This window comes from Trematomus bernacchii, unplaced genomic scaffold (genome assembly GCF_902827165.1).
Source record: "Trematomus bernacchii unplaced genomic scaffold, fTreBer1.1, whole genome shotgun sequence".
Taxonomy (NCBI): domain Eukaryota; kingdom Metazoa; phylum Chordata; class Actinopteri; order Perciformes; family Nototheniidae; genus Trematomus; species Trematomus bernacchii.
This window is the reverse complement of record NW_022987846.1, coordinates 946-26579: the sequence shown is the minus strand read 5'-3', so window position 1 is coordinate 26579 and position 25634 is coordinate 946. Positions and strand designations below refer to the sequence as shown.

Below are 25634 nucleotides of genomic sequence, written 5' to 3'. Positions count from 1 at the left end.
GGACGTCTCCAGACGCTTTGTCTTTCGAGAGGACGTCTCCGGACGCTTTGTCTTTAGAGAGGACGTCTCCGGACCGTTTGTCTTTAGAGAGGACGTCTCCGGACGCTTTGTCTTTCGAGAGGACGTCTCCGGACCGTTTGTCTTTAGAGAGGACGTCTCCGGACGCTTTGTCTTTAGAGAGGACGTCTCCGGACCGTCTGTCTTTAGAGAGGACGTCTCCAGACGCTTTGTCTTTCGAGAGGACGTCTCCGGACGCTTTGTCTTTAGAGAGGACGTCTCCGGACCGTCTGTCTTTAGAGAGGACGTCTCCGGACGCTTTGTCTTTAGAGAGGACGTCTCCGGACCGTTTGTCTTTAGAGAGGACGTCTCCGGACGCTTTGTCTTTAGAGAGGACGTCTCCGGACGCTTTGTCTTTCGAGAGGACGTCTCCGGACCGTTTGTCTTTAGAGAGGACGTCTCTGGACGCTTTGTCTTTCGAGAGGACGTCTCCGGACCGTCTGTCTTTCGAGAGGACGTCTCCGGACCGTTTGTCTTTAGAGAGGACGTCTCCGGACCGTCTGTCTTTAGAGAGGACGTCTCCGGACGCTTTGTCTTTCGAGAGGACGTCTCCGGACCGTTTGTCTTTAGAGAGGACGTCTCCGGACCGTTTGTCTTTAGAGAGGACGTCTCCGGACGCTTTGTCTTTAGAGAGGACGTCTCCGGACGCTTTGTCTTTCGAGAGGACGTCTCCGGACCGTTTGTCTTTAGAGAGGACGTCTCCGGACCGTCTGTCTTTAGAGAGGACGTCTCCGGACGCTTTGTCTTTCGAGAGGACGTCTCCGGACCGTTTGTCTTTAGAGAGGACGTCTCCGGACGCTTTGTCTTCAGAGAGGACGTCTCAAGACCGTTTGTCTTTAGAGAGGACGTCTCCGGACCGTTTGTCTTTAGAGAGGACGTCTCCGGACGCTTTGTCTTTCGAGAGGACGTCTCCGGACCGTTTGTCTTTAGAGAGGACGTCTCCAGACCGTTTGTCTTCAGAGAGGACGTCTCCGGACCGTTTGTCTTCAGAGAGGACGTCTCCGGACGCTTTGTCTTTAGAGAGGACGTCTCCGGACGCTTTGTCTTCAGAGAGGACGTCTCCGGACGCTTTGTCTTTAGAGAGGACGTCTCCGGACCGTTTGTCTTTAGAGAGGACGTCTCCGGACCGTCTGTCTTTAGAGAGGACGTCTCCGGACGCTTTGTCTTTCGAGAGGACGTCTCCGGACCGTTTGTCTTTAGAGAGGACGTCTCCGGACGCTTTGTCTTTAGAGAGGACGTCTCCGGACGCTTTGTCTTTAGAGAGGACGTCTCCAGACCGTTTGTCTTTAGAGAGGACGTCTCCGGACCGTTTGTCTTTAGAGAGGACGTGTCCGGACGCTTTGTCTTCAGAGAGGACGTCTCCGGACGCTTTGTCTTCAGAGAGGACGTCTCCGGACGCTTTGTCTTTAGAGAGGACTTCCCCCCGACCGTTTGTCTTTAGAGAGGACGTCTCCGGACCGTTTGTCTTTAGAGAGGACGTCTCCGGACCGTTTGTCTTTAGAGAGGACTTCCCCCCGACCGTTTGTCTTTAGAGAGGACGTCTCCGGACCGTTTGTCTTTAGAGAGGACGTCTCCAGACCGTTTGTCTTTAGAGAGGACGTCTCCGGACCGTTTGTCTTTAGAGAGGACGTCTCCAGACCGTTTGTCTTTAGAGAGGACGTCTCCGGACCGTTTGTCTTTAGAGAGGACTTCCCCCCGACCGTTTGTCTTTAGAGAGGACGTCTCCGGACCGTTTGTCTTTAGAGAGGACGTCTCCAGACCGTTTGTCTTCAGAGAGGACGTCTCCGGACCGTTTGTCTTCAGAGAGGACGTCTCCAGACCGTTTGTCTTTAGAGAGGACGTCTCCGGACCGTTTGTCTTTAGAGAGGACGTCTCCAGACCGTTTGTCTTTAGAGAGGACGTCTCCGGACCGTCTGTCTTTAGAGAGGACGTCTCCGGACCGTTTGTCTTTAGAGAGGACGTCTCCAGACCGTTTGTCTTTAGAGAGGACGTCTCCGGACGATTTGTCTTCAGAGAGGACGTCTCCAGACCGTTTGTCTTTAGAGAGGACGTCTCCAGACCGTTTGTCTTTAGAGAGGACGTCTCCGGACCGTTTGTCTTTAGAGAGGACGTCTCCAGACCGTTTGTCTTTAGAGAGGACGTCTCCGGACCGTTTGTCTTTAGAGAGGACGTCTCCGGACCGTTTGTCTTTAGAGAGGACGTCTCCAGACCGTTTGTCTTTAGAGAAGACGTCTCCGGACCGTTTGTCTTTAGAGAGGACGTCTCCGGACGCTTTGTCTTTAGAGAGGACGTCTCCGGACCGTTTGTCTTTAGAGAGGACGTCTCCGGACCGTTTGTCTTTAGAGAGGACGTCTCCGGACCGTTTGTCTTTAGAGAAGACGTCTCCGGACGCTTTGTCTTTAGAGAGGACGTCTCCGGACCGTTTGTCTTTAGAGAAGACGTCTCCGGACGCTTTGTCTTTAGAGAGGACGTCTCCGGACCGTTTGTCTTTAGAGAAGACGTCTCCGGACGCTTTGTCTTCAGAGAGGACGTCTCCGGACGGTCTGTCTTTAGAGAGGACGTCTCATGCTCTGTTCACCTGATGTCCCCCGGCTCTGTGGAGCTTCATCAGTCCCCTATAATGGGTTAGTTGTTCATGCTATAACAGCTATCAGTTAGCATAGTAGTAACCCTTTATCCAGCTCTTGTGCTTTTCAATGAACAGTTATTAGATTATAACCAATATATGATTCATCCAAAACAACAATGTTTATATAATGACTCTCACTGAACGAAGCCACAGGTCCGCACTGCAAGGCTAACCATGGGGGGTAAATAATAACTCAGATTTACATTCGAGAGACAACAACTTGATAGCTTTTTAGATGGGTAGCTAACTAGGTAGATAGCCAACGTTAGCTAGATTTACAGATAAATAGATGGTTCAAGGTTCAAGGTTCAAGGTTCTTTATTGTCAAACTAACATAGCTACAGAGTAATTATGCAGTTGAAAATCTTATGTCACAGGCTTCTCCAACAATGCAACATAATAACATAATAACAATAAGAGCAAGAGCAATACAAAAATAATAATAGTTATAAAAATTAAATAAAGTTATGATGTGGAATAGTGCAGTATGAGTCTATATACAAGTTATTGGAATGATATATATATATATTAGGTATTAGATACATATTACTGAGTAGCAGATGAATGTTTGATGTTGTTTCAACAGTTCAATTTTTTAACAGTCTCACTGCCCGCGGGAAGAAACTGTCTCCGAATCTTCTTGTCCTTGCCAGGATGCTGCGGTAACGTCTGCCAGACGGCAACAGAAAGAACAGTTTGTGGCTGGGGTGATGGGGGTCTTTGATAATCCGTAGTGATTTCTTCCTGAGCCGCTGGGAGTAAAGGTCCTCCATGGATGGCAGCTCCGTCCTGGTGATGTACTGTGCAGTTTTCACCACCCTCTGTAAAGCCTTACGATCGAGGTCGGTGCAGCTGCCGTACCAGGCCGTCATGCTGCCAGTGAGGATGCTCTCTATGGTGCACCTGTAGAAGTTGCAGAGTATCCTGGAGTCCATTTTGAACCTCCTCAACCTGCGGAGGAAGAAGAGCCGCTGTCGAGCTTTCTTGGTGATGGTGGTGGTGTGAAGAGTCCATGTCAGGTCCTCAGTGATGTGGACCCCAAGGAACCTGAAGCTTTTGACTCTCTCCACCGTAGTCCCATTGATGGCGATGGGGGCGTGTCCCTCTCCCTGCTGCTTCCTGTAATCCACAATCAGCTCCTTTGTTTTGCTGATGTTGAGATGGAGGTTGTTCTCCTGGCACCAAGATGTCAGGTTTTCGACCTCCTCTCTGTACGCCGTCTCGTCATCGTCTGTGATCTGGCCGATGACGGTCGTGTCATCAGCAAACTTCACGATGGTGTTGGAGCTGTGTGTGGCCACGCAGTCGTGGGTGAACAGGGAGTAGAGGAGAGGGCTGAGCACGCAGCCTTGAGGGGCACCGGTGTTGAGAATCAGGGTGGAGGATGTGATATTTCCCACCCGCACTGCCTGGGGTCTGCCCGTCAGGAAGTTCAGGATCCAGTCACAGAGGGCGCTGTTGAGCCCGAGGTCTCTGAGCTTGATGGCCAGCTTGGAGGGCACAATGGTGTTGAATGCTGAACTGTAGTCAATGAACAGCATTCTCACATATGTGTTCCTGTTCTTCGGGTCCAGGTGTGAGAGGGCAGTGTGGAGGGTGAGGGCTATGGCGTCGTCTGTGGACCTGTTTGCTCTGTAGGCAAACTGCAGGGGGTCCAGAGATTCAGGGAGGGAGGAGGTGATGAATAATTTGACTAACCGCTCAAAGCACTTCATTATGATGGAGGTGAGTGCTACTGGGCGGTAGTCGTTGGGGCAGGTGATGATTGTCTTTTTGGGGACAGGAATGATGGTGGAGTGTTTAAGACATGTGGGGACTACAGACTGCAGCAGGGACCTGTTGAAGATGTCTGTGAACACCTCTGCCAGCTGAACTGCACACACCCTGAGAACACGGCCAGGGATGCCATCAGGTCCAGGAGCCTTGTGTGGGTTAACCCTTTTAAAGGATTTACACACATCTGCCCTATTTAAAACAAAAGGGCAGTGTAGCTCCTGGTCCCTCTGTACCTCCACAGCCTGGCTGCTCTCAAAGCGTGCAAAAAACCTGTTCAGCTCATCTGGGAGAGATGCGCACGCAGACACTCCCGCAGCACCCCCCGCTGCTCCTTTGTAGTCAGTCATTGTCCTTAGTCCCGCCCACATATTCCTAGTGTTACAGCCTTTGAAGTCAGATTCCACCTTGTCTTTGTACTGTCTCTTTGCATTTTTAATTGCTCTCCGGAGATCATACCTAGACTTCCTGTACTCCTCCAAATCTCCCGCTGTGTGCGCGAGAGTGCGCGCTTTCAGTTTGCCGCGCACCTCACCGTTTACCCAGGGCTTTTGATTTGGGAATGTCCGTACAGAAACCTTCGGTACCACGTCATCGATGCATTTCCCAATGTAGCAGATGACAGTGTCCGTGTGTGTGTTGATGTTATTGTCCTCAAACACACTCCAATCCGTGGATGCAAAGCAATCCTGCAGTGCTGAATCTGACTCCTCGCTCCATCGTTGTACTGTCCTTGTTATCGGTCTGTCCCTTTTAAGTTTCTGCTTGTAAGCAGGCAACAACAGTAGTGAGATATGGTCTGATTTGCCGAAGGGAGGGCGAGGGAGAGCCTTATATCCATTCCGGAAAGGGGAATAAACATGGTCCAGTATGTTTCCCCCGCGCGTCGGGAAGTTGATGTGTTGGTAATATTTTGGCAAAACCTTCTTCATGTTGGCGGTGTTGAAATCTCCGGCCACAACGAACGCCGCATCTGGCCGTGAAGTCTCGGTTTTATCAATAAACCCAAACAGCTGATCGAGTGCCGTGTTGTTGTCGGCGAGTGGCTGCGGCGGGATATACACTGCTGTTATCACAACAGATGTGAATTCCCTCGGCAGATGGAAGGCCCGACATGAGATCATGAGGTGCTCTAGCTGAGCGGAACAGTCCGATGAAATAATCTTCACATCTGAGCACCAGTTGTTGTTAGTCATTACACACACACCGCCTCCCTTACTTTTCCCCGAGTTAGCAGTCCGGTCCTGACGAAAAATAGAGAATCCGTCAGGGACAATAGCGGAGTCCGGGATAGCGGGGTTGAGCCAAGTCTCAGTGAGAATTAACACGTTACAGTTCTTAATGTCCCGTTGAAAAGCAATCCGGCTTCTGAGTTCATCTAGCTTATTTTCAATGGATTGAACATTAGCCAGAAGAATACTCGGAAGAGGGGGCCGATTTTCTCGTTTTCTCAGTCATGGACAGCGTGCTAGCTAAATGCTAACAGCACCCTGACAGGTTAGCTGGTCTCTGGTTGTCTCTAAATGTCAGCTCTGTGGACCTTTGTCTTCTGTCAGTGAGAGTTATTATAAAGTGTCCACATGACCTCAGAATTCTGACTTTTTCCAAAATCTCCACAATTTGACTTTTCTCTCAAAATATAAAAATTCTGATTATTTTTCTCAAAATGACAAAAAGTTTCAGTTTAACTTGATTGTGAAAAAACTACTTTTTTTCTCAAATTCTGAATTTTTCTAATAATCTCAAACTTTGGACTTTTTCTCAAATAATTCATAAATCTCAACATTTTTACTTATTTCTGAAAATAATAATGAATAAACGAAAAAGCATGATGCTAGTGCTAACAGGAAGAGCTGAGACATAAGGGATTAAACAGGAAGTGGGGAAAGGGGCGGGTCTACACCAGGAGAAGGACGCCCTCTGATTGGTCTCTGCTTCATGGAGACAGGAAACAGGTCCGAGTGAGACGTCCGTCCTCTAAAGCATCTCTGCAGGGTCATATCCGGATGTGGAAGTTACTACAGAACAGAAACAGAAGTTAGAACTAGATCCTCTTCTTTACACAGAGGGGACACATGTCTCTTCTACATCAACATGTGTCCCCTCTGTGTAGAGACTCTCTCTCTACACAGAGGGGACACATGTCTCTTCTACATCAACATGTGTCCCCTCTGTGTAGAGACTCTCTCTCTACACAGAGGGGACACATGTCTCTTCTTCATCAACATGTGTCCCCTCTGTGTTCAGAGACTCTCTCTCTACACAGAGGGGACACATGTCTCTTCTACATCAACATGTGTCCCCTCTGTGTTCAGAGACTCTCTCTCTACACAGAGGGGACACATGTCTCTTCTACATCAACATGTGTCCCCTCTGTGTTCAGAGACTCTCTCTCTACACAGAGGGGACACATGTCTCTTCTACATCAACATGTGTCCCCTCTGTGTTCAGAGACTCTCTCTACACAGAGGGGACACATGTCTCTTCTACATCAACATGTGTCCCCTCTGTGTAGAGACTCTCTCTCTACACAGAGGGGACACATGTCTCTTCTACATCAACATGTGTCCCTTTAAAATCTCAACATTTTGACTTTTTAATAAAAATGGGAAAATTCTGACTTTTTTCTTTTTATCTAGACCCGGTCCAGAACCAGGGATCCAGAACCAGGGGTCCAGAACAAGGGGTCCAGTAGAATGAAGGTCCGTACCTTAGGAAGTCCGGGGCCTTGGAGACCATGTTCTCGAAGTCAGAGAAGGACAGCTTGTGGTCCCCGTCCAGGTCCGCCTCCTCCAGAGACTTATCACAGACCAGAGAGACCTCCTCGGGGCTCAGGTCCCCTTTAGTCAGCTTGGTCAGGGTTTTCTGCAGGTCCTCCTTACAGATGAAGCTGTCCCTGTTGAAGTCTGGACCAGAACCACAGGGTTAGAGACCAGAACCACAGGGTTAAAGACCAGAACCACAGACCAGAACCACAGGGTTAGAGACCAGAACCACAGGGTTAGAGACCCGAACCACAGGGTTAGAGACCAGAACCACAGGGATCCACAGGATTAGAGGCCAGAACCACAGACCAGAACCACAGGGTTAGAGACCCGAACCACAGGGTTAGAGACCAGAACCACAGGGATCCACAGGGTTAGAGACCAGAACCACAGGGTTACTCTGAGGAACTGGAATCAGTCCTGAGTCCTGAGTCCTGAGTCCTGAGTCCTGAGTCCAGATTCCAGAGTCCAGAGTCCTGAGACCAGAGTCCAGAGTCCTGAGTCCTGAGTCCTGACCTGAGTCCTGAGTCCTGAGCCCTGAGTCCTGAGTCCTGATCCCTGAGTCCTGAGTCCTGAGTCCTGAGTCCAGAGTCCTGAGACCAGAGTCCTGAGTCCTGAGTCCTGAGTCCTGAGTCCTGACCTGAGTCCTGAGTCCTGAGCCCTGAGTCCTGAGTCCTGAGTCCTGAGCCCTGAGTCCTGAGTCTTGAGACCAGAGTCCTGAGTCCTGAGTCCTGAGTCCAGAGTCCAGAGTCCTGAGTCCTGAGCCCTGAGTCCTGTGTCCTGAGCCCTGAGTCCTGAGTCCAGAGTCCAGAGTCCTGAGACCAGAGTCCAGAGACCTGAGTCCTGAGTCCTGAGTCCTGAGCCCTGAGTCCTGAGTCCTGAGTCCAGAGTCCTGAGACCAGAGTCCAGAGTCCTGAGTCCTGAGTCCTGAGTCCTGACCTGAGTCCTGAGCCCTGAGTCCTGAGTCCTGAGCCCTGAGTCCTGAGTCCTGAGTCCTGAGTCCAGAGTCCAGAGTCCAGAGTCCAGAGTCCTGAGACCAGAGTCCAGAGTCCAGAGTCCTGAGTCCTGAGTCCAGAGTCCAGAGACCAGAGTCCAGAGTCCAGAGTCCTGAGTCCTGAGTCCTGAGTCCTGAGTCCTGAGTCCTGACCTGAGTCCTGAGTCCTGAGTCTTTATTAAGTCGTCTCACCGTAGATCTTGAAGGCGTAGATGGTCTTGAGTTCTCGTGGACTCGTTTCACAGAAAGCGGAGAACATGTCCACGAAGTCGTTGAAGCTCATGCTCCCCAGTCCATCCTCGGAGAACGTCTCAACGATCCGGTCCCTGAACGGGTTCTCCTGCCGGGACAGAACCACAGAGAACCCTCTCATCAGAACATATAACAGATACTGATGTTTCATTCAACACAGAGAACTATATTATTATGTAACGGGACTGAAGCAGAGGATCAGAGGCGGGTAACAGTTTCTACTTTTCATATCAAACCGGACATTTCTAGGTCAAATCATTGAAAAAGTAGTAGTAGTCTTGCATTTAAATAACTGTTTGGATTTGTTCCAGTCAGGCTTTCGTCGAAAAACGTGTCCATGCTTTTATCTTCAGTAGACTCGACATCAGTCCGGTTCTGAAGTCTTTACACTGGTTCCTCACTGACACTAAGAAAGTGGATCACATCAGTCCAGTTCTGAAGTCTTTACACTGGTTCCTCACTGACACTAAGAAAGTGGATCACATCAGTCCGGTTCTGAAGTCTTTACACTGGTTCCTCACTAACACTAAGAAAGTGGATCACATCAGTCCAGTTCTGAAGTCTTTACACTGGTTCCTCACTGACACTAAGAAAGTGGATCACATCAGTCCGGTTCTGAAGTCTTTACACTGGTTCCTCACTGACTCTAAGAAAGTGGATCACATCAGTCCTGTTCTGAAGTCTTTACACTGGTTCCTCACTGACTCTAAGAAAGTGGATCACATCAGTCCTGTTCTGAAGTCTTTACACTGGTTCCTCACTGACACTAAGAAAGTGGATCAGTCCTGTTCTGAAGTCTTTACACTGGTTCCTCACTGACACTAAGAAAGTGGATCACATCAGTCCTGTTCTGAAGTCTTTACACTGGTTCCTCACTGACACTAAGAAAGTGGATCAGTCCAGTTCTGAAGTCTTTACACTGGTTCCTCACTGACACTAAGAAAGTGGATCACATCAGTCCGGTTCTGAAGTCTTTACACTGGTTCCTCACTAACACTAAGAAAGTGGATCACATCAGTCCAGTTCTGAAGTATTTACACTGGTTCCTCACTGACACTAAGAAAGTGGATCACATCAGTCCGGTTCTGAAGTCTTTACACTGGTTCCTCACTGACTCTAAGAAAGTGGATCACATCAGTCCGGTTCTGAAGTCTTTACACTGGTTCCTCACTGACACTAAGAAAGTGGATCACATCAGTCCGGTTCTGAAGTCTTTACACTGGTTCCTCACTGACACTAAGAGAGTGGATCACATCAGTCCGGTTCTGAAGTCTTTACACTGGTTCCTCACTGACACTAAGAAAGTGGATCAGTCCTGTTCTGAAGTCTTTACGCTGGTTCCTCACTGACACTAAGAGAGTGGATCACATCAGTCCGGTTCTGAAGTCTTTACACTGGTTCCTCACTGACACTAAGAAAGTGGATCAGTCCTGTTCTGAAGTCTTTACGCTGGTTCCTCACTGACACTAAGAAAGTGGATCAGTCCAGTTCTGAAGTCTTTACACTGGTTCCTCACTGACACTAAGAAAGTGGATCACATCAGTCCGGTTCTAAAGTCTTTACACTGGTTCCTCACTAACACTAAGAAAGTGGATCACATCAGTCCGGTCCTGAAGTCTTTACACTGGTTCCTCACTGACACTAAGAGAGTGGATCACATCAGTCCGGTTCTGAAGTCTTTACACTGGTTCCTCACTGACACTAAGAGAGTGGATCACATCACTCCTGTTCTGAAGTCTTTACGCTGGTTCCTCACTGACACTAAGAAAGTGGATCAGTCCGGTTCTGAAGTCTTTACACTGGTTCCTCACTGACACTAAGAAAGTGGATCACATCAGTCCAGTTCTGAAGTGTTTACACTGGTTCCTCACTGACACTAAGAAAGTGGATCACATCAGTCCGGTTCTGAAGTCTTTACGCTGGTTCCTCACTGACACTAAGAAAGTGGATCACATCAGTCCGGTTCTGAAGTCTTTACACTGGTTCCTCACTGACACTAAGAAAGTGGATCACATCAGTCCGGTTCTGAAGTCTTTACACTGGTTCCTCACTGACACTAAGAAAGTGGATCACATCAGTCCGGTTCTGAAGTCTTTACACTGGTTCCTCACTGACACTAAGAAAGTGGATCAGTCCTGTTCTGAAGTCTTTACGCTGGTTCCTCACTGACACTAAGAAAGTGGATCAGTCCAGTTCTGAAGTATTTACACTGGTTCCTCACTGACATTAAGAAAGTGGATCACATCAGTCCGGTTCTAAAGTCTTTACACTGGTTCCTCACTGACACTAAGAAAGTGGATCACATCAGTCCGGTTCTGAAGTCTTTACACTGGTTCCTCACTGACACTAAGAAAGTGGATCACATCAGTCCGGTTCTGAAGTCTTTACACTGGTTCCTCACTGACACTAAGAGAGTGGATCACATCAGTCCGGTTCTGAAGTCTTTACACTGGTTCCTCACTGACACTAAGAAAGTGGATCAGTCCTGTTCTGAAGTCTTTACGCTGGTTCCTCACTGACACTAAGAAAGTGGATCAGTCCAGTTCTGAAGTCTTTACACTGGTTCCTCACTGACACTAAGAAAGTGGATCACATCAGTCCTGTTCTGAAGTCTTTACACTGGTTCCTCACTAACACTAAGAAAGTGGATCACATCAGTCCGGTTCTGAAGTCTTTACACTGGTTCCTCACTGACACTAAGAAAGTGGATCACATCAGTCCGGTTCTGAAGTCTTTACACTGGTTCCTCACTGACACTAAGAGAGTGGATCACATCAGTCCTGTTCTGAAGTCTTTACACTGGTTCCTCACTGACACTAAGAAAGTGGATCACATCAGTCCGGTTCTGAAGTCTTTACGCTGGTTCCTCACTGACACTAAGAAAGTGGATCACATCACTCCGGTTCTGAAGTCTTTACGCTGGTTCCTCACTGACACTAAGAGAGTGGATCACATCACTCCTGTTCTGAAGTCTTTACACTGGTTCCTCACTGACACTAAGAAAGTGGATCACATCAGTCCGGTTCTGAAGTCTTTACGCTGGTTCCTCACTGACACTAAGAGAGTGGATCACATCAGTCCGGTTCTGAAGTCTTTACACTGGTTCCTCACTGACACTAAGAGAGTGGATCACATCAGTCCGGTTCTGAAGTCTTTACACTGGTTCCTCACTGACACTAAGAAAGTGGATCAGTCCAGTTCTGAAGTCTTTACACTGGTTCCTCACTGACACTAAGAAAGTGGATCAGTCCTGTTCTGAAGTCTTTACACTGGTTCCTCACTGACACTAAGAAAGTGGATCACATCAGTCCTGTTCTGAAGTCTTTACACTGGTTCCTCACTGACACTAAGAAAGTGGATCACATCACTCCTGTTCTGAAGTCTTTACGCTGGTTCCTCACTGACACTAAGAGAGTGGATCACATCAGTCCGGTTCTGAAGTCTTTACGCTGGTTCCTCACTGACACTAAGAGAGTGGATCAGTCCAGTTCTGAAGTCTTTACGCTGGTTCCTCACTGACACTAAGAAAGTGGATCACATCAGTGCGGTTCTGAAGTCTTTATACTGGTTCCTCACTGACACTAAGAGAGTGGATCAGTCCAGTTCTGAAGTCTTTACACTGGTTCCTCACTGACACTAAGAAAGTGGATCACATCAGTCCAGTTCTGAAGTCTTTACACTGGTTCCTCACTGACACTAAGAAAGTGGATCAGTCCAGTTCTGAAGTCTTTACACTGGTTCCTCACTGACACTAAGAAAGTGGATCAGTCCTGTTCTGAAGTCTTTACACTGGTTCCTCACTGACACTAAGAAAGTGGATCACATCACTCCTGTTCTGAAGTCTTTACGCTGGTTCCTCACTGACACTAAGAGAGTGGATCACATCAGTCCGGTTCTGAAGTCTTTACGCTAGTTCCTCACTGACACTAAGAAAGTGGATCAGTCCAGTTCTGAAGTCTTTACACTGGTTCCTCACTGACACTAAGAAAGTGGATCACATCAGTCCAGTTCTGAAGTCTTTACACTGGTTCCTCACTGACACTAAGAAAAGTGGATCAGTCCAGTTCTGAAGTCTTTACACTGGTTCCTCACTGACACTAAGAAAGTGGATCAGTCCTGTTCTGAAGTCTTTACACTGGTTCCTCACTGACACTAAGAAAGTGGATCACATCACTCCTGTTCTGAAGTCTTTACGCTGGTTCCTCACTGACACTAAGAGAGTGGATCACATCAGTCCGGTTCTGAAGTCTTTACGCTGGTTCCTCACTGACACTAAGAGAGTGGATCAGTCCAGTTCTGAAGTCTTTACGCTGGTTCCTCACTGACACTAAGAAAGTGGATCACATCAGTGCGGTTCTGAAGTCTTTATACTGGTTCCTCACTGACACTAAGAGAGTGGATCAGTCCAGTTCTGAAGTCTTTACACTGGTTCCTCACTGACACTAAGAAAGTGGATCACATCAGTCCAGTTCTGAAGTCTTTACACTGGTTCCTCACTGACACTAAGAAAGTGGATCAGTCCAGTTCTGAAGTCTTTACACTGGTTCCTCACTGACACTAAGAAAGTGGATCAGTCCTGTTCTGAAGTCTTTACACTGGTTCCTCACTGACACTAAGAAAGTGGATCACATCACTCCTGTTCTGAAGTCTTTACGCTGGTTCCTCACTGACACTAAGAGAGTGGATCACATCAGTCCTGTTCTGAAGTCTTTACCCTGGTTCCTCACTGACACTAAGACAGTGGATCACATCAGTCCAGTTCTGAAGTCTTTACACTGGTTCCTCACTGACACTAAGAAAGTGGATCACATCAGTCCAGTTCTGAAGTCTTTACACTGGTTCCTCACTGACACTAAGAAAGTGGATCACATCACTCCTGTTCTGAAGTCTTTACACTGGTTCCTCACTGACACTAAGAAAGTGGATCACATCACTCCTGTTCTGAAGTCTTTACGCTGGTTCCTCACTGACACTAAGAAAGTGGATCACATCACTCCTGTTCTGAAGTCTTTACGCTGGTTCCTCACTGACACTAAGAGAGTGGATCACATCACTCCTGTTCTGAAGTCTTTACACTGGTTCCTCACTGACACTAAGAAAGTGGATCAGTCCAGTTCTGAAGTCTTTACACTGGTTCCTCACTGACACTAAGAAAGTGGATCAGTCCTGTTCTGAAGTCTTTACACTGGTTCCTCACTGACACTAAGAAAGTGGATCACATCACTCCTGTTCTGAAGTCTTTACGCTGGTTCCTCACTGACACTAAGAGAGTGGATCACATCAGTCCGGTTCTGAAGTCTTTACGCTAGTTCCTCACTGACACTAAGAGAGTGGATCACATCAGTCCTGTTCTGAAGTCTTTACGCTGGTTCCTCACTGACACTAAGAGAGTGGATCACATCAGTCCAGTTCTGAAGTCTTTACACTGGTTCCTCACTGACACTAAGAAAGTGGATCACATCAGTCCTGTTCTGAAGTCTTTACGCTGGTTCCTCACTGACACTAAGAGAGTGGATCACATCAGTCCGGTTCTGAAGTCTTTACGCTGGTTCCTCACTGACACTAAGAGAGTGGATCAGTCCAGTTCTGAAGTCTTTACGCTGGTTCCTCACTGACACTAAGAAAGTGGATCACATCAGTGCGGTTCTGAAGTCTTTATACTGGTTCCTCACTGACACTAAGAGAGTGGATCAGTCCAGTTCTGAAGTCTTTACACTGGTTCCTCACTGACACTAAGAAAGTGGATCACATCAGTCCAGTTCTGAAGTCTTTACACTGGTTCCTCACTGACACTAAGAAAGTGGATCAGTCCAGTTCTGAAGTCTTTACACTGGTTCCTCACTGACACTAAGAAAGTGGATCAGTCCTGTTCTGAAGTCTTTACACTGGTTCCTCACTGACACTAAGAAAGTGGATCACATCACTCCTGTTCTGAAGTCTTTACGCTGGTTCCTCACTGACACTAAGAGAGTGGATCACATCAGTCCGGTTCTGAAGTCTTTACGCTAGTTCCTCACTGACACTAAGAAAGTGGATCAGTCCAGTTCTGAAGTCTTTACACTGGTTCCTCACTGACACTAAGAAAGTGGATCACATCAGTCCAGTTCTGAAGTCTTTACACTGGTTCCTCACTGACACTAAGAAAGTGGATCAGTCCAGTTCTGAAGTCTTTACACTGGTTCCTCACTGACACTAAGAAAGTGGATCAGTCCTGTTCTGAAGTCTTTACACTGGTTCCTCACTGACACTAAGAAAGTGGATCACATCACTCCTGTTCTGAAGTCTTTACGCTGGTTCCTCACTGACACTAAGAGAGTGGATCACATCAGTCCGGTTCTGAAGTCTTTACGCTGGTTCCTCACTGACACTAAGAGAGTGGATCAGTCCAGTTCTGAAGTCTTTACGCTGGTTCCTCACTGACACTAAGAAAGTGTATCACATCAGTGCGGTTCTGAAGTCTTTATACTGGTTCCTCACTGACACTAAGAGAGTGGATCAGTCCAGTTCTGAAGTCTTTACACTGGTTCCTCACTGACACTAAGAAAGTGGATCACATCAGTCCAGTTCTGAAGTCTTTACACTGGTTCCTCACTGACACTAAGAAAGTGGATCAGTCCAGTTCTGAAGTCTTTACACTGGTTCCTCACTGACACTAAGAAAGTGGATCACATCAGTCCAGTTCTGAAGTCTTTACACTGGTTCCTCACTGACACTAAGAAAGTGGATCACATCACTCCTGTTCTGAAGTCTTTACGCTGGTTCCTCACTGACACTAAGAGAGTGGATCACATCAGTCCTGTTCTGAAGTCTTTACCCTGGTTCCTCACTGACACTAAGACAGTGGATCACATCAGTCCAGTTCTGAAGTCTTTACACTGGTTCCTCACTGACACTAAGAAAGTGGATCACATCAGTCCAGTTCTGAAGTCTTTACACTGGTTCCTCACTGACACTAAGAAAGTGGATCACATCACTCCTGTTCTGAAGTCTTTACACTGGTTCCTCACTGACACTAAGAAAGTGGATCACATCACTCCTGTTCTGAAGTCTTTACGCTGGTTCCTCACTGACACTAAGAAAGTGGATCACATCACTCCTGTTCTGAAGTCTTTACGCTGGTTCCTCACTGACACTAAGAGAGTGGATCACATCACTCCTGTTCTGAAGTCTTTACACTGGTTCCTCACTGACACTAAGAAAGTGGATCAGTCCGGTTCTGAAGTCTTTACACTGGTTCCTCACTGACACTAAGAAAGTGGATCAGTCCTGTTCTGAAGTCTTTACACTGGTTCCTCACTGACACTAAGAAAGTGGATCACATCACTCCTGTTCTGAAGTCTTTACGCTGGTTCCTCACTGACACTAAGAGAGTGGATCACATCAGTCCGGTTCTGAAGTCTTTACGCTAGTTCCTCACTGACACTAAGAGAGTGGATCACATCAGTCCTGTTCTGAAGTCTTTACGCTGGTTCCTCACTGACACTAAGAGAGTGGATCACATCAGTCCAGTTCTGAAGTCTTTACACTGGTTCCTCACTGACACTAAGAAAGTGGATCACATCAGTCCTGTTCTGAAGTCTTTACGCTGGTTCCTCACTGACACTAAGAGAGTGGATCACATCAGTCCGGTTCTGAAGTCTTTACGCTGGTTCCTCACTGACACTAAGAAAGTGGATCAGTCCTGTTCTGAAGTCTTTACGCTGGTTCCTCACTTACACTAAGAAAGTGGATCAGTCCGGTTCTGAAGTCTTTACCCTGGTTCCTCACTGACACTAAGAGAGTGGATCACATCAGTCCGGTTCTGAAGTCTTTACACTGGTTCCTCACTGACACTAAGAGAGTGGATCACATCACTCCTGTTCTGAAGTCTTTACACTGGTTCCTCACTGACACTAAGAAAGTGGATCACATCAGTCCGGTTCTGAAGTCTTTACACTGGTTCCTCACTGACACTAAGAGAGTGGATCAGTCCAGTTCTGAAGTCTTTACGCTGGTTCCTCACTGACACTCTTACCCCATTCACACCAACGGAGTTTCAGGGCCGGTTCGGTGCTGGAGCTTGAAAAGCACCGGGTTTTCCTGTTCACACCGCAGCGGAGCAGCCTGTAAGCTCCGGAATCCGGTTCGTTTCGAGCACCAAAAAGTTGTCCGTCTAGAAGCAAGAACCGCATACGTCACGCTTACGTCGGAGGGGGGCGAGATTAACCTGAGCTAACAGTTAAGGCGAGTACGGCAAATAAAAGTTCTAACAAGCAGTAGTGCTGAGCAAAGTGACTAGAACGCAACCACACACTTGTTAAAAAAAAACACACTTTATAAAGTCAGACAACACTAACCAGGCTTTGTGTGATTCTGTTTATTTGTACCTTACTTTGACCATCCGTTCGCTGTTATTGATCATTGTGGAGAGCAGGCAGACGTTTGTTATTATAGCAGCTATCGGATGGAATCAATACATGGGCTGCACAGGTTGTCATGTCCGACTATCACAAGTAGAATCATAATGACAAATACGCCGGTAAAATGTACCTGTAGAAAACGGCGTAACAAGTAGTCAGTTTAGCTTCGGTTGCTATGCTAACATCACCCATGTTATACCAGAGAAACTTTCATAACAGCGTTGTGATGCCAAACAGCGTCAATTCAGACTGACACACATTCACTTAAGGGGAACTGGGGATATGTATCAGCTGCTTGTGTGACAGTCAGACAGTGAATACTTTAGAGCCGTGTGAGCTAACCCGGAGCTAACGGGAGAATAAACTCCCGTGGAAGAGCAGCAGCACTGCAGCGGTCGCTAAATGAAACACATTAATAAACAATGAACCACGGCACTCTGGAGAAAAGTATAAGGTTGGAGAAGTCCTTATTTCATTTAATCTGGCTTCGGATGATTAAAAGCAACGCAGTCCCCGGCCCGTTGTTGTTGTGAGGTGAGCTCCGTTGGGGAGAAACTCAGCGACGTAAACTGTGACGTCATGACGCAGCAGCGGCAGCACCAGTCGGGCTCTGAGCGGTGTGAAAAGAGCCGGTGCTAAACCGAAGTACCGGTTCTGAACCTGAAAAGCTCTAGAGGAGCTAGAACCGGAGTTGCGTTGGTGTGAAAGGGGTATGAGAGTGGATCACATCAGTCCGGTTCTGAAGTCTTTACACTGGTTCCTCACTGACACTAAGAGAGTGGATCACATCAGTCCTGTTCTGAAGTCTTTACACTGGTTCCTCACTGACACTAAGAAAGTGGATCAGTCCAGTTCTGAAGTCTTTACACTGGTTCCTCACTGACACTAAGAAAGTGGATCAGTCCTGTTCTGAAGTCTTTACACTGTTTCCTCACTGACACTAAGAAAGTGGATCACATCAGTCCGGTTCTGAAGTCTTTACACTGGTTCCTCACTGACACTAAGAAAGTGGATCACATCAGTCCGGTTCTGAAGTCTTTACACTGGTTCCTCACTGACACTAAGAAAGTGGATCACATCAGTCCTGTTCTGAAGTCTTTACGCTGGTTCCTCACTGACACTAAGAGAGTGGATCACATCAGTCCGGTTCTAAAGTCTTTACACTGGTTCCTCACTGACACTAAGAGAGTGGATCAGTCCAGTTCTGAAGTCTTTACGCTGGTTCCTCACTGACACTAAGAGAGTGGATCACATCACTCCTGTTCTGAAGTCTTTACACTGGTTCTTCACTGACACTAAGAAAGTGGATCAGTCCAGTTCTGAAGTCTTTACACTGGTTCCTCACTGACACTAAGAAAGTGGATCACATCAGTCCGGTTCTGAAGTCTTTACACTGGTTCCTCACTGACACTAAGAAAGTGGATCACATCAGTCCGGTTTCTAAAGTCTTTACACTGGTTCCTCACTGACACTAAGAAAGTGGATCACATCAGTCCTGTTCTGAAGTCTTTACACTGGTTCCTCACTGACACTAAGAAAGTGGATCACATCAGTCCGGTTCTGAAGTCTTTACGCTGGTTCCTCACTGACACTAAGAAAGTGGATCAGTCCTGTTCTGAAGTCTTTACGCTGGTTCCTCACTGACACTAAGAAAGTGGATCAGTCCGGTTCTGAAGTCTTTACGCTGGTTCCTCACTGACACTAAGAAAGTGGATCACATCAGTCCGGTTCTGAAGTCTTTACACTGGTTCCTCACTGACACTAAGAAAGTGGATCAGTCCAGTTCTGAAGTCTTTACACTGGTTCCTCACTAACACTAAGAAAGTGGATCACATCAGTCCGGTTCTGAAGTCTTTACACTGGTTCCTCACTGACACTAAGAAAGTGGATCACATCAGTCCGGTTCTGAAGTCTTTACACTGGTTCCTCACTGACACTAAGAAAGTGGATCACATCAGTCCGGTTCTGAAGTCTTTACACTGGTTCCTCACTGACACTAAGAAAGTGGATCACATCACTCCTGTTCTGAAGTCTTTACGCTGGTTCCTCACTGACACTAAGAAAGTGGATCAGTCCAGTTCTGAAGTCTTTACACTGGTTCCTCACTGACACTAAGAAAGTGGATCACATCAGTCCGGTTCTGAAGTCTTTACACTGGTCTCACTGACACTAGAAAGTGGATCACATCAGTCCGTCTGAAGTTTACACTGGTTCCTCACTGACACTAAGAAAGTGGATCAGTCCAGTTCTGAAGTCTTTACACTGGTTACTCACTAACATTAAGAAAGTGGATCAGTCCGGTTCTGAAGTCTTTACACTGGTTCCTCACTGACACTAAGAAAGTGGATCACATCACTTCTGTTCTGAAGTCTTTACACTGGTTCCTCACTAACACTAAGAAAGTGGATCACTCCTGTTCTGAAGTCTTTACACTGGTTCCTCACTAACACTAAGAAAGTGGATCAGTCCGGTTCTGAAGTCTTTACACTGGTTCCTCACTGACACTAAGAAAGTGGATCAGTCCAGTTCTGAAGTCTTTACACTGGTTCCTCACTGACACTAAGAAAGTGGATCAGTCCGGTTCTGAAGTCTTTACACTGGTTCCTCACTAACACTAAGAAAGTGGATCAGTCCAGTTCTGAAGTCTTTACACTGGTTCCTCACTAACACTAAGAAAGTGGATCAGTCCAGTTCTGAAGTCTTTACACTGGTTCCTCACTAACACTAAGAAAGTGGATCAGTCCTGTTCTGAAGTCTTTACACTGGTTCCTCACTGACACTAAGAAAGTGGATCAGTCCTGTTCTGAAGTCTTTACACTGGTTCCTCACTAACACTAAGAAAGTGGATCAGTCCAGTTCTGAAGTCTTTACACTGGTTCCTCACTAACACTAAGAAAGTGGATCAGTCCGGTTCTGAAGTCTTTACACTGGTTCCTCACTAACACTAAGAAAGTGGATCAGTCCTGTTCTGAAGTCTTTACACTGGTTCCTCACTAACACTAAGAAAGTGGATCAGTCCGGTTCTGAAGTCTTTACACTGGTTCCTCACTGACACTAAGAAAGTGGATCAGTCCTGTTCTGAAGTCTTTACACTGGTTCCTCACTGACACTAAGAAAGTGGATCAGTCCGGTTCTGAAGTCTTTACACTGGTTCCTCACTAACACTAAGAAAGTGGATCAGTCCTGTTCTGAAGTCTTTACACTGGTTCCTCACTAACACTAAGAAAGTGGATCAGTCCTGTTCTGAGTCTTTACACTGGTTCCTCAACTGACACTAAGAAAGTGATCAGTCCGGTTCTGAAGTCTTTACACTGGTTCCTCACTAACACTAAGAAAGTGGATCAGTCCTGTTCTAAGTCTTTACACTGGTTCCTCACTAACACTAAGAAAGTGGATCAGTCCGGTTCTGAAGTTCTTTACACTGGTTCCTCACTAACACTAAGAAAGTGGATTCAGTCCTGTTCTGAAGTCTTTACACTGGTTCCTCACTAACACTAAGAAAGTGGATCAGTCCGGTTCTGAAGTCTTTACACTGGTTCCTCACTGACACTAAGAAAGTGGATCAGTCCAGTTCTGAAGTCTTTACACTGGTTCCTCACTGACACTAAGAAAGTGGATCACATCAGTCCAGATCTGAAGTCTTTACACTGGTTCCTCACTGACACTAAGAAAGTGGATCACTCCTGTTCTGAAGTCTTTACACTGGTTCCTCACTAACACTAAGAAAGTGGATCACTCCTGTTCTGAAGTCTTTACACTGGGTTCCTCACTGGACACTAAGAAAGTGGATCAGTCCAGTTCTGAAGTCTTGTACACTGGTTCTCCTCACTGACACTAAGAAAGTGGATCAGTCCGGTTCTGAAGTCTTTACACTGGTTCCTCACTGACACTAAGAAAGTGGATCAGTCCGGTTCTGAAGTCTTTACACTGGTTCCTCACTGACACTAAGAAAGTGGATCAGTCCAGTTCTGAAGTCTTTACACTGGTTCCTTCACTGACACTAAGAAAGTGGATCACATCACTTTCTGTTCTGAAGTCTTTACACTGGTTTCCTCACTAACACTAAGAAAGTGGATCAGTCCGGTTCTGAAGTCTTTACACTGGTTCCTCACTGACACTAAGAAAGTGGATCAGTTCCAGTTCTGAAGTCTTTACCACTGGTTCCTCACTGACACTCAGAAGTGGATCAGTCCGGTTCTGAAGTCTTTTTACCACCTGCCTTTCCTCACTTACACTAAGAAAGTGGATCACGTCACTCTGTTCTGAGAAGTCTTTACACTGGTTCCCTCACTGACACTAAGAAGTTGAGAATCATAGTCCGCGTTCTGAAGTCTTTACACTGGTTCCTCCTCACTGACCACTAAGAAAGTGGATCAGGTCCAGTGTTACTGAAGTCCTTTACACTGGTTCCCTCACTGACACTAAGAAAGTGGATCAGCTCCGGTGTCTGAAGTCTTTACACCTGGTTCCTCACTGACACACTCATGAACATGGGATCAGTCCTAGTTCTGAAGTCTTTACACTGGTTCCTCACTAACACTCTAGAAAGTGGATCAGTCCAGTTCTGAAGTCTTTTACACTGGTTCCTCACTAACACTAAGAAAGTGGATCAGTCCGGTTCTGAAGTCTTTACACTGGTTCCTCACTAACACTAAGAAAGTGGATCAGTCCGGTTCTGAAGTCTTTACACTGGTTCCTCACTGACACTAAGAAAGTGGATCAGTCCAGTTCTGAAGTATTTACACTGGTTCCTCACTGACACTAAGAGAGTGGATCACATCAGTCCTGTTCTGAAGTCTTTACACTGGTTCCTCACTGACACTAAGAGAGTGGATCACATCAGTCCTGTTCTGAAGTCTTTACACTGGTTCCTCACTGACACTAAGAAAGTGGATCAGTCCGGTTCTGAAGTCTTTACACTGGTTCCTCACTGAACACTAAGAAAAGTGGATCAGTCCTGGTTCTGAAGTCTTTACACTGGTTCCTCACTACCTAAGAAAGTGGATCAGTCCATGTTCTGAAGTCTTTACACTGGTTCCTCACTGAACACTAAGGAAAGTGGATCAGTCCTGTTCTGAAGTCTTTACACTGGTTCCTCACTAACACTAAGAAAGTGGATCAGTCCGGTTCTGAAGTCTTTACACTGGTTCCTCACTGACACTAAGAAAGTGGATCAGTCCAGTTCTGAAGTATTTACACTGGTTCCTCACTGACACTAAGAGAGTGGATCACATCAGTCCGGTTCTGAAGTATTTACACTGGTTCCTCACTGACACTAAGAGAGTGGATCACATCAGTCCTGTTCTGAAGTCTTTACACTGGTTCCTCACTGACACTAAGAAAGTGGATCAGTCCAGTTCTGAAGTCTTTACACTGGTTCCTCACTGACACTAAGAAAGTGGATCAGTCCGGTTCTGAAGTCTTTACACTGGTTCCTCACTGACACTAAGAAAGTGGATCAGTCCAGTTCTGAAGTCTTTACACTGGTTCCTCACTGACACTAAGAAAGTGGATCAGTCCTGTTCTGAAGTCTTTACACTGGTTCCTCACTAACACTAAGAAAGTGGATCAGTCCTGTTCTGAAGTCTTTACACTGGTTTCCTCACTAACACTAAGAAAGTGGATCAGTCCTGTTCTGAAGTCTTTACACTGGTTCCTCACTGACACTAAGAGAGTGGATCACATCAGTCCGGTTCTGAAGTCTTTACACTGGTTCCTCTCTGACACTAAGAGAGTGGATCACATCAGTCGTTTTTGGTTGATGAACATGTGGGGCTAGTAACCCAGGGGATCAGTGTCTGGGGACTTTGTCCTGGCTGGTGTTCTCTGCGTACACAGCTCATGTTCGGAGAAACCTTATAGAAAGGCATCAGTAAAGTGGAACCTCTGTGTGAACTATTCACATCTTAAACTGCACTGTGACTTTTCATTCATGTACTTTTTATTTTAATGTTTCTTTTATCTTTTCTTTTGAATGACTGTTTTTAATTGCCTTCATCTGAATGTCTTTCATTTCTGTAAAGCACCTTGAATTGCCTTGTGTTGAAAGGTGCTATATCAATACACTTGCCTTGCCTTGCCTTACTTTAAGGAGCATCTTTCAGCCCCTGAACGCATCACCTCTGATTGGAGGAATAGCTCTGATGCTAACTGATACTGATGCGTTGGAATAGTTTCAGAATCTGGAGTCAGTTTGATATCAAAGTGAAGTTTGATATCAAAGTGAAGATCTCAGGAGCTTCAGATCGCCTTCTGACTCTGAGTAAACAAAGAGAGATGTGTGTGTGGCACCTTGAGCTCCGGCATGCTGACGATGAGCGTCGGGGGGACTCTGATGTCGGGGCTGTTGGTGAAATCCAGAGGGACTAAGTGTGGAGCCAGCTCACGGTATCTGCCGTGTAATCTGCAGAAGAAGAAGAGCGTCAGGTGACACTAAGCATTATGGGATGGCACTCGTTACTCAGGTTTTAAAAAGAGAGGTCATAAAGGTGAGCCTTCGTCACGGTGATGGAGTCAGAAACCTTTTCCATTAACGATGAATCAGGACTGATGAGGATCTTTGTTCCACAGTGATGTCACCACGCTTCAATCAGTTCACATCTGTGTAACATCTATATCTATATATATATCTATAGCCGACCTCCGGACAGGAAGTGGATCCACCAATCAGCTGGTTGGGATCATGTGACCTGTGATGATTTATTATTATTATTAGAGGATGAACTCACCGCAGGATCTCCTTCCTGGTGAAGAAGGTGCAGTCCTGTAAACAAACAGACACAGAATCAGCCAATCACTGAGCTGCATCTGATACTATAATACAGCTCAGCCAATCACAGAGCTCCTATCAGCTCCTCTTCATCTGAATTAGTGTGCAGGATGTCCAGATGCTCGTTAAGCTGCTGTTGCATCATCTTCATGTATTTATATTATTATATATTCATATATTTATATATTTATATTATTATATATTCATATCTTTATATATTTATATTATTATATATTAATATCTTTATATATTTATATTATTATATATTCATATCTTTATATATTGTAGCACCTGAAACGCCTCCAGCTGCTCGTCGGTGAAGGTTGTCTGTTTGTTTCCCATCGTGTTCGTCTGCCTCTCCCATCACAGAGCTGCATCACACTGATCCTCCTCCTCTTCCTCCTCTTCCTCCTCTTCCTCCTCGTCCTCCTCTTCCTCCTCCTCCTCTTCCTCCTCTTCCTCCTCAGATCTCTCTGCTGCTCTTCATCCTCTCTCCTCGATGTGTTTTCAGCTGATGGACGGAGGCTGTTTTACGGCTCTGGGTGCAGGGAGACAGCGTGATGCGTTCAGGGGCTGCTGGGGGAAATGGCTTTCACAGAGGGAGGTGCAGCATGTGGAATCTGTGTTAACCCTTGGGCTTCTAGATTTATTTTAAATCTTTTTCGTTATTTCATATATTTCCGTTATTCCTTAGATTTTTGTTATTTCATATTTTTTGGGACAAAAGTTAAAAAAACTTGGATACAGGAAAGCAGAAGAGGAGTCGCTCTGAACATAGATCTCTGGAGACAGACTCCTCCTCTAGAGAGAGGATATCGATCAGAGTGACTCCTCTCCTCTTCAGAGGATCTTTGGTGAGTTGGCTAGAGGATATCAATCAGAGTGACTCCTCTCCTCTTCAGAGGTAACTTGGATAGGATCTTTGGTGAGTTGGCTAGAGGATATCAATCAGAGTGACTCCTCCCCTCTTCAGAGGATCTTTGGTGAGTTGGCTAGAGGATATCAATCAGAGTGACTCCTGTCCTCTTCAGAGGATCTTTGGTGAGTTGGCTAGAGGATATCAATCAGAGTGACTCCTCTCCTCTTCAGAGGATCTTTGGGTGAGTTGGCTAAGGAAAGAGCATATCAAATCAGAGTGACTCCTCCCCTCTTCAGAGGATCTTTGGTGAGTTGGCTAGAGGATATCAATCAGAGTGACTCCTCTCCTCTTCAGAGGATCTTTGGTGAGTTGGCTAGAGGATATCAATCAGAGTGACTCCTCTCCTCTTCAGAGGATCTTTGGTGAGTTGGCTAGAGGATATCAATCAGAGTGACTCCTCTCCTCTTCAGAGGATCTTTGGTGAGTTGGCTAGAGGATATCAATCAGAGTGACTCCTCTCCTCTTCAGAGGATCTTTGGTGAGTTGGCTAGAGGATATCAATCAGAGTGACTCCTCTCCTCTTCAGAGGATCTTTGGTGAGTTGGCTAGAGGATATCAATCAGAGTGACTCCTCACCTCTTCAGAGGATCTTTGTTTTCGTTTCTAAATCTAAAAACAACAATAGCCTATAAGAACTTATTTAAACCACAGTTTCAATTATCTCAAGCTTATTTTCATTCGTTGTAGTATTTAGATAGTATGATTTATTTTTTAATGAATGTTATTCAATCAAGCCTCAAACTGAGTTGGTTAGAGGATATCAATCAGAGAGACTCCTCACCTCTTCAGAGGATCTTTGGTGAGTTGGTTAGAGGATATTGATCAGAGTGACTCCTCGTCTCTTCAGAGGATCTTTGGTGAGTTGGCTAGAGGATATTGATCAGAGTGACTCCTCGTCTCTTCAGAGGATCTTTGGTGAGTTGGCTAGAGGATATTGATCAGAGTGACTCCTCGTCTCTTCAGAGGATCTTTGGTGAGTTGGCTAGAGGATATCGATCAGAGTGACTCCTCGTCTCTTCAGAGGATCTTTGGTGAGTTGGCTAGAGGATATTGATCAGAGTGACTCCTCGTCTCTTC

General features: G+C 46.3%; 1 protein-coding gene across 1 annotated transcript; it reads right to left on the bottom strand.

The window, feature by feature from the left end:
* Window positions 1-6350: 6350 nt before the first annotated feature.
* Window positions 6351-24058, bottom strand: LOC117468672 (calcium and integrin-binding family member 2-like). The gene is made up of 6 exons (XM_034112898.1): window positions 23930-24058; window positions 23598-23632; window positions 23161-23272; window positions 8411-8558; window positions 7170-7365; window positions 6351-6477 (listed from the first exon to the last, which is right to left on the bottom strand). Exons 1-6 carry the CDS (start codon window positions 23978-23980, stop codon window positions 6456-6458), a joined length of 564 nt encoding a protein of 187 aa, XP_033968789.1. The 5' UTR covers window positions 23981-24058; the 3' UTR covers window positions 6351-6455.
* Between the last annotated feature and the right edge of the window lie 1576 nt (window positions 24059-25634).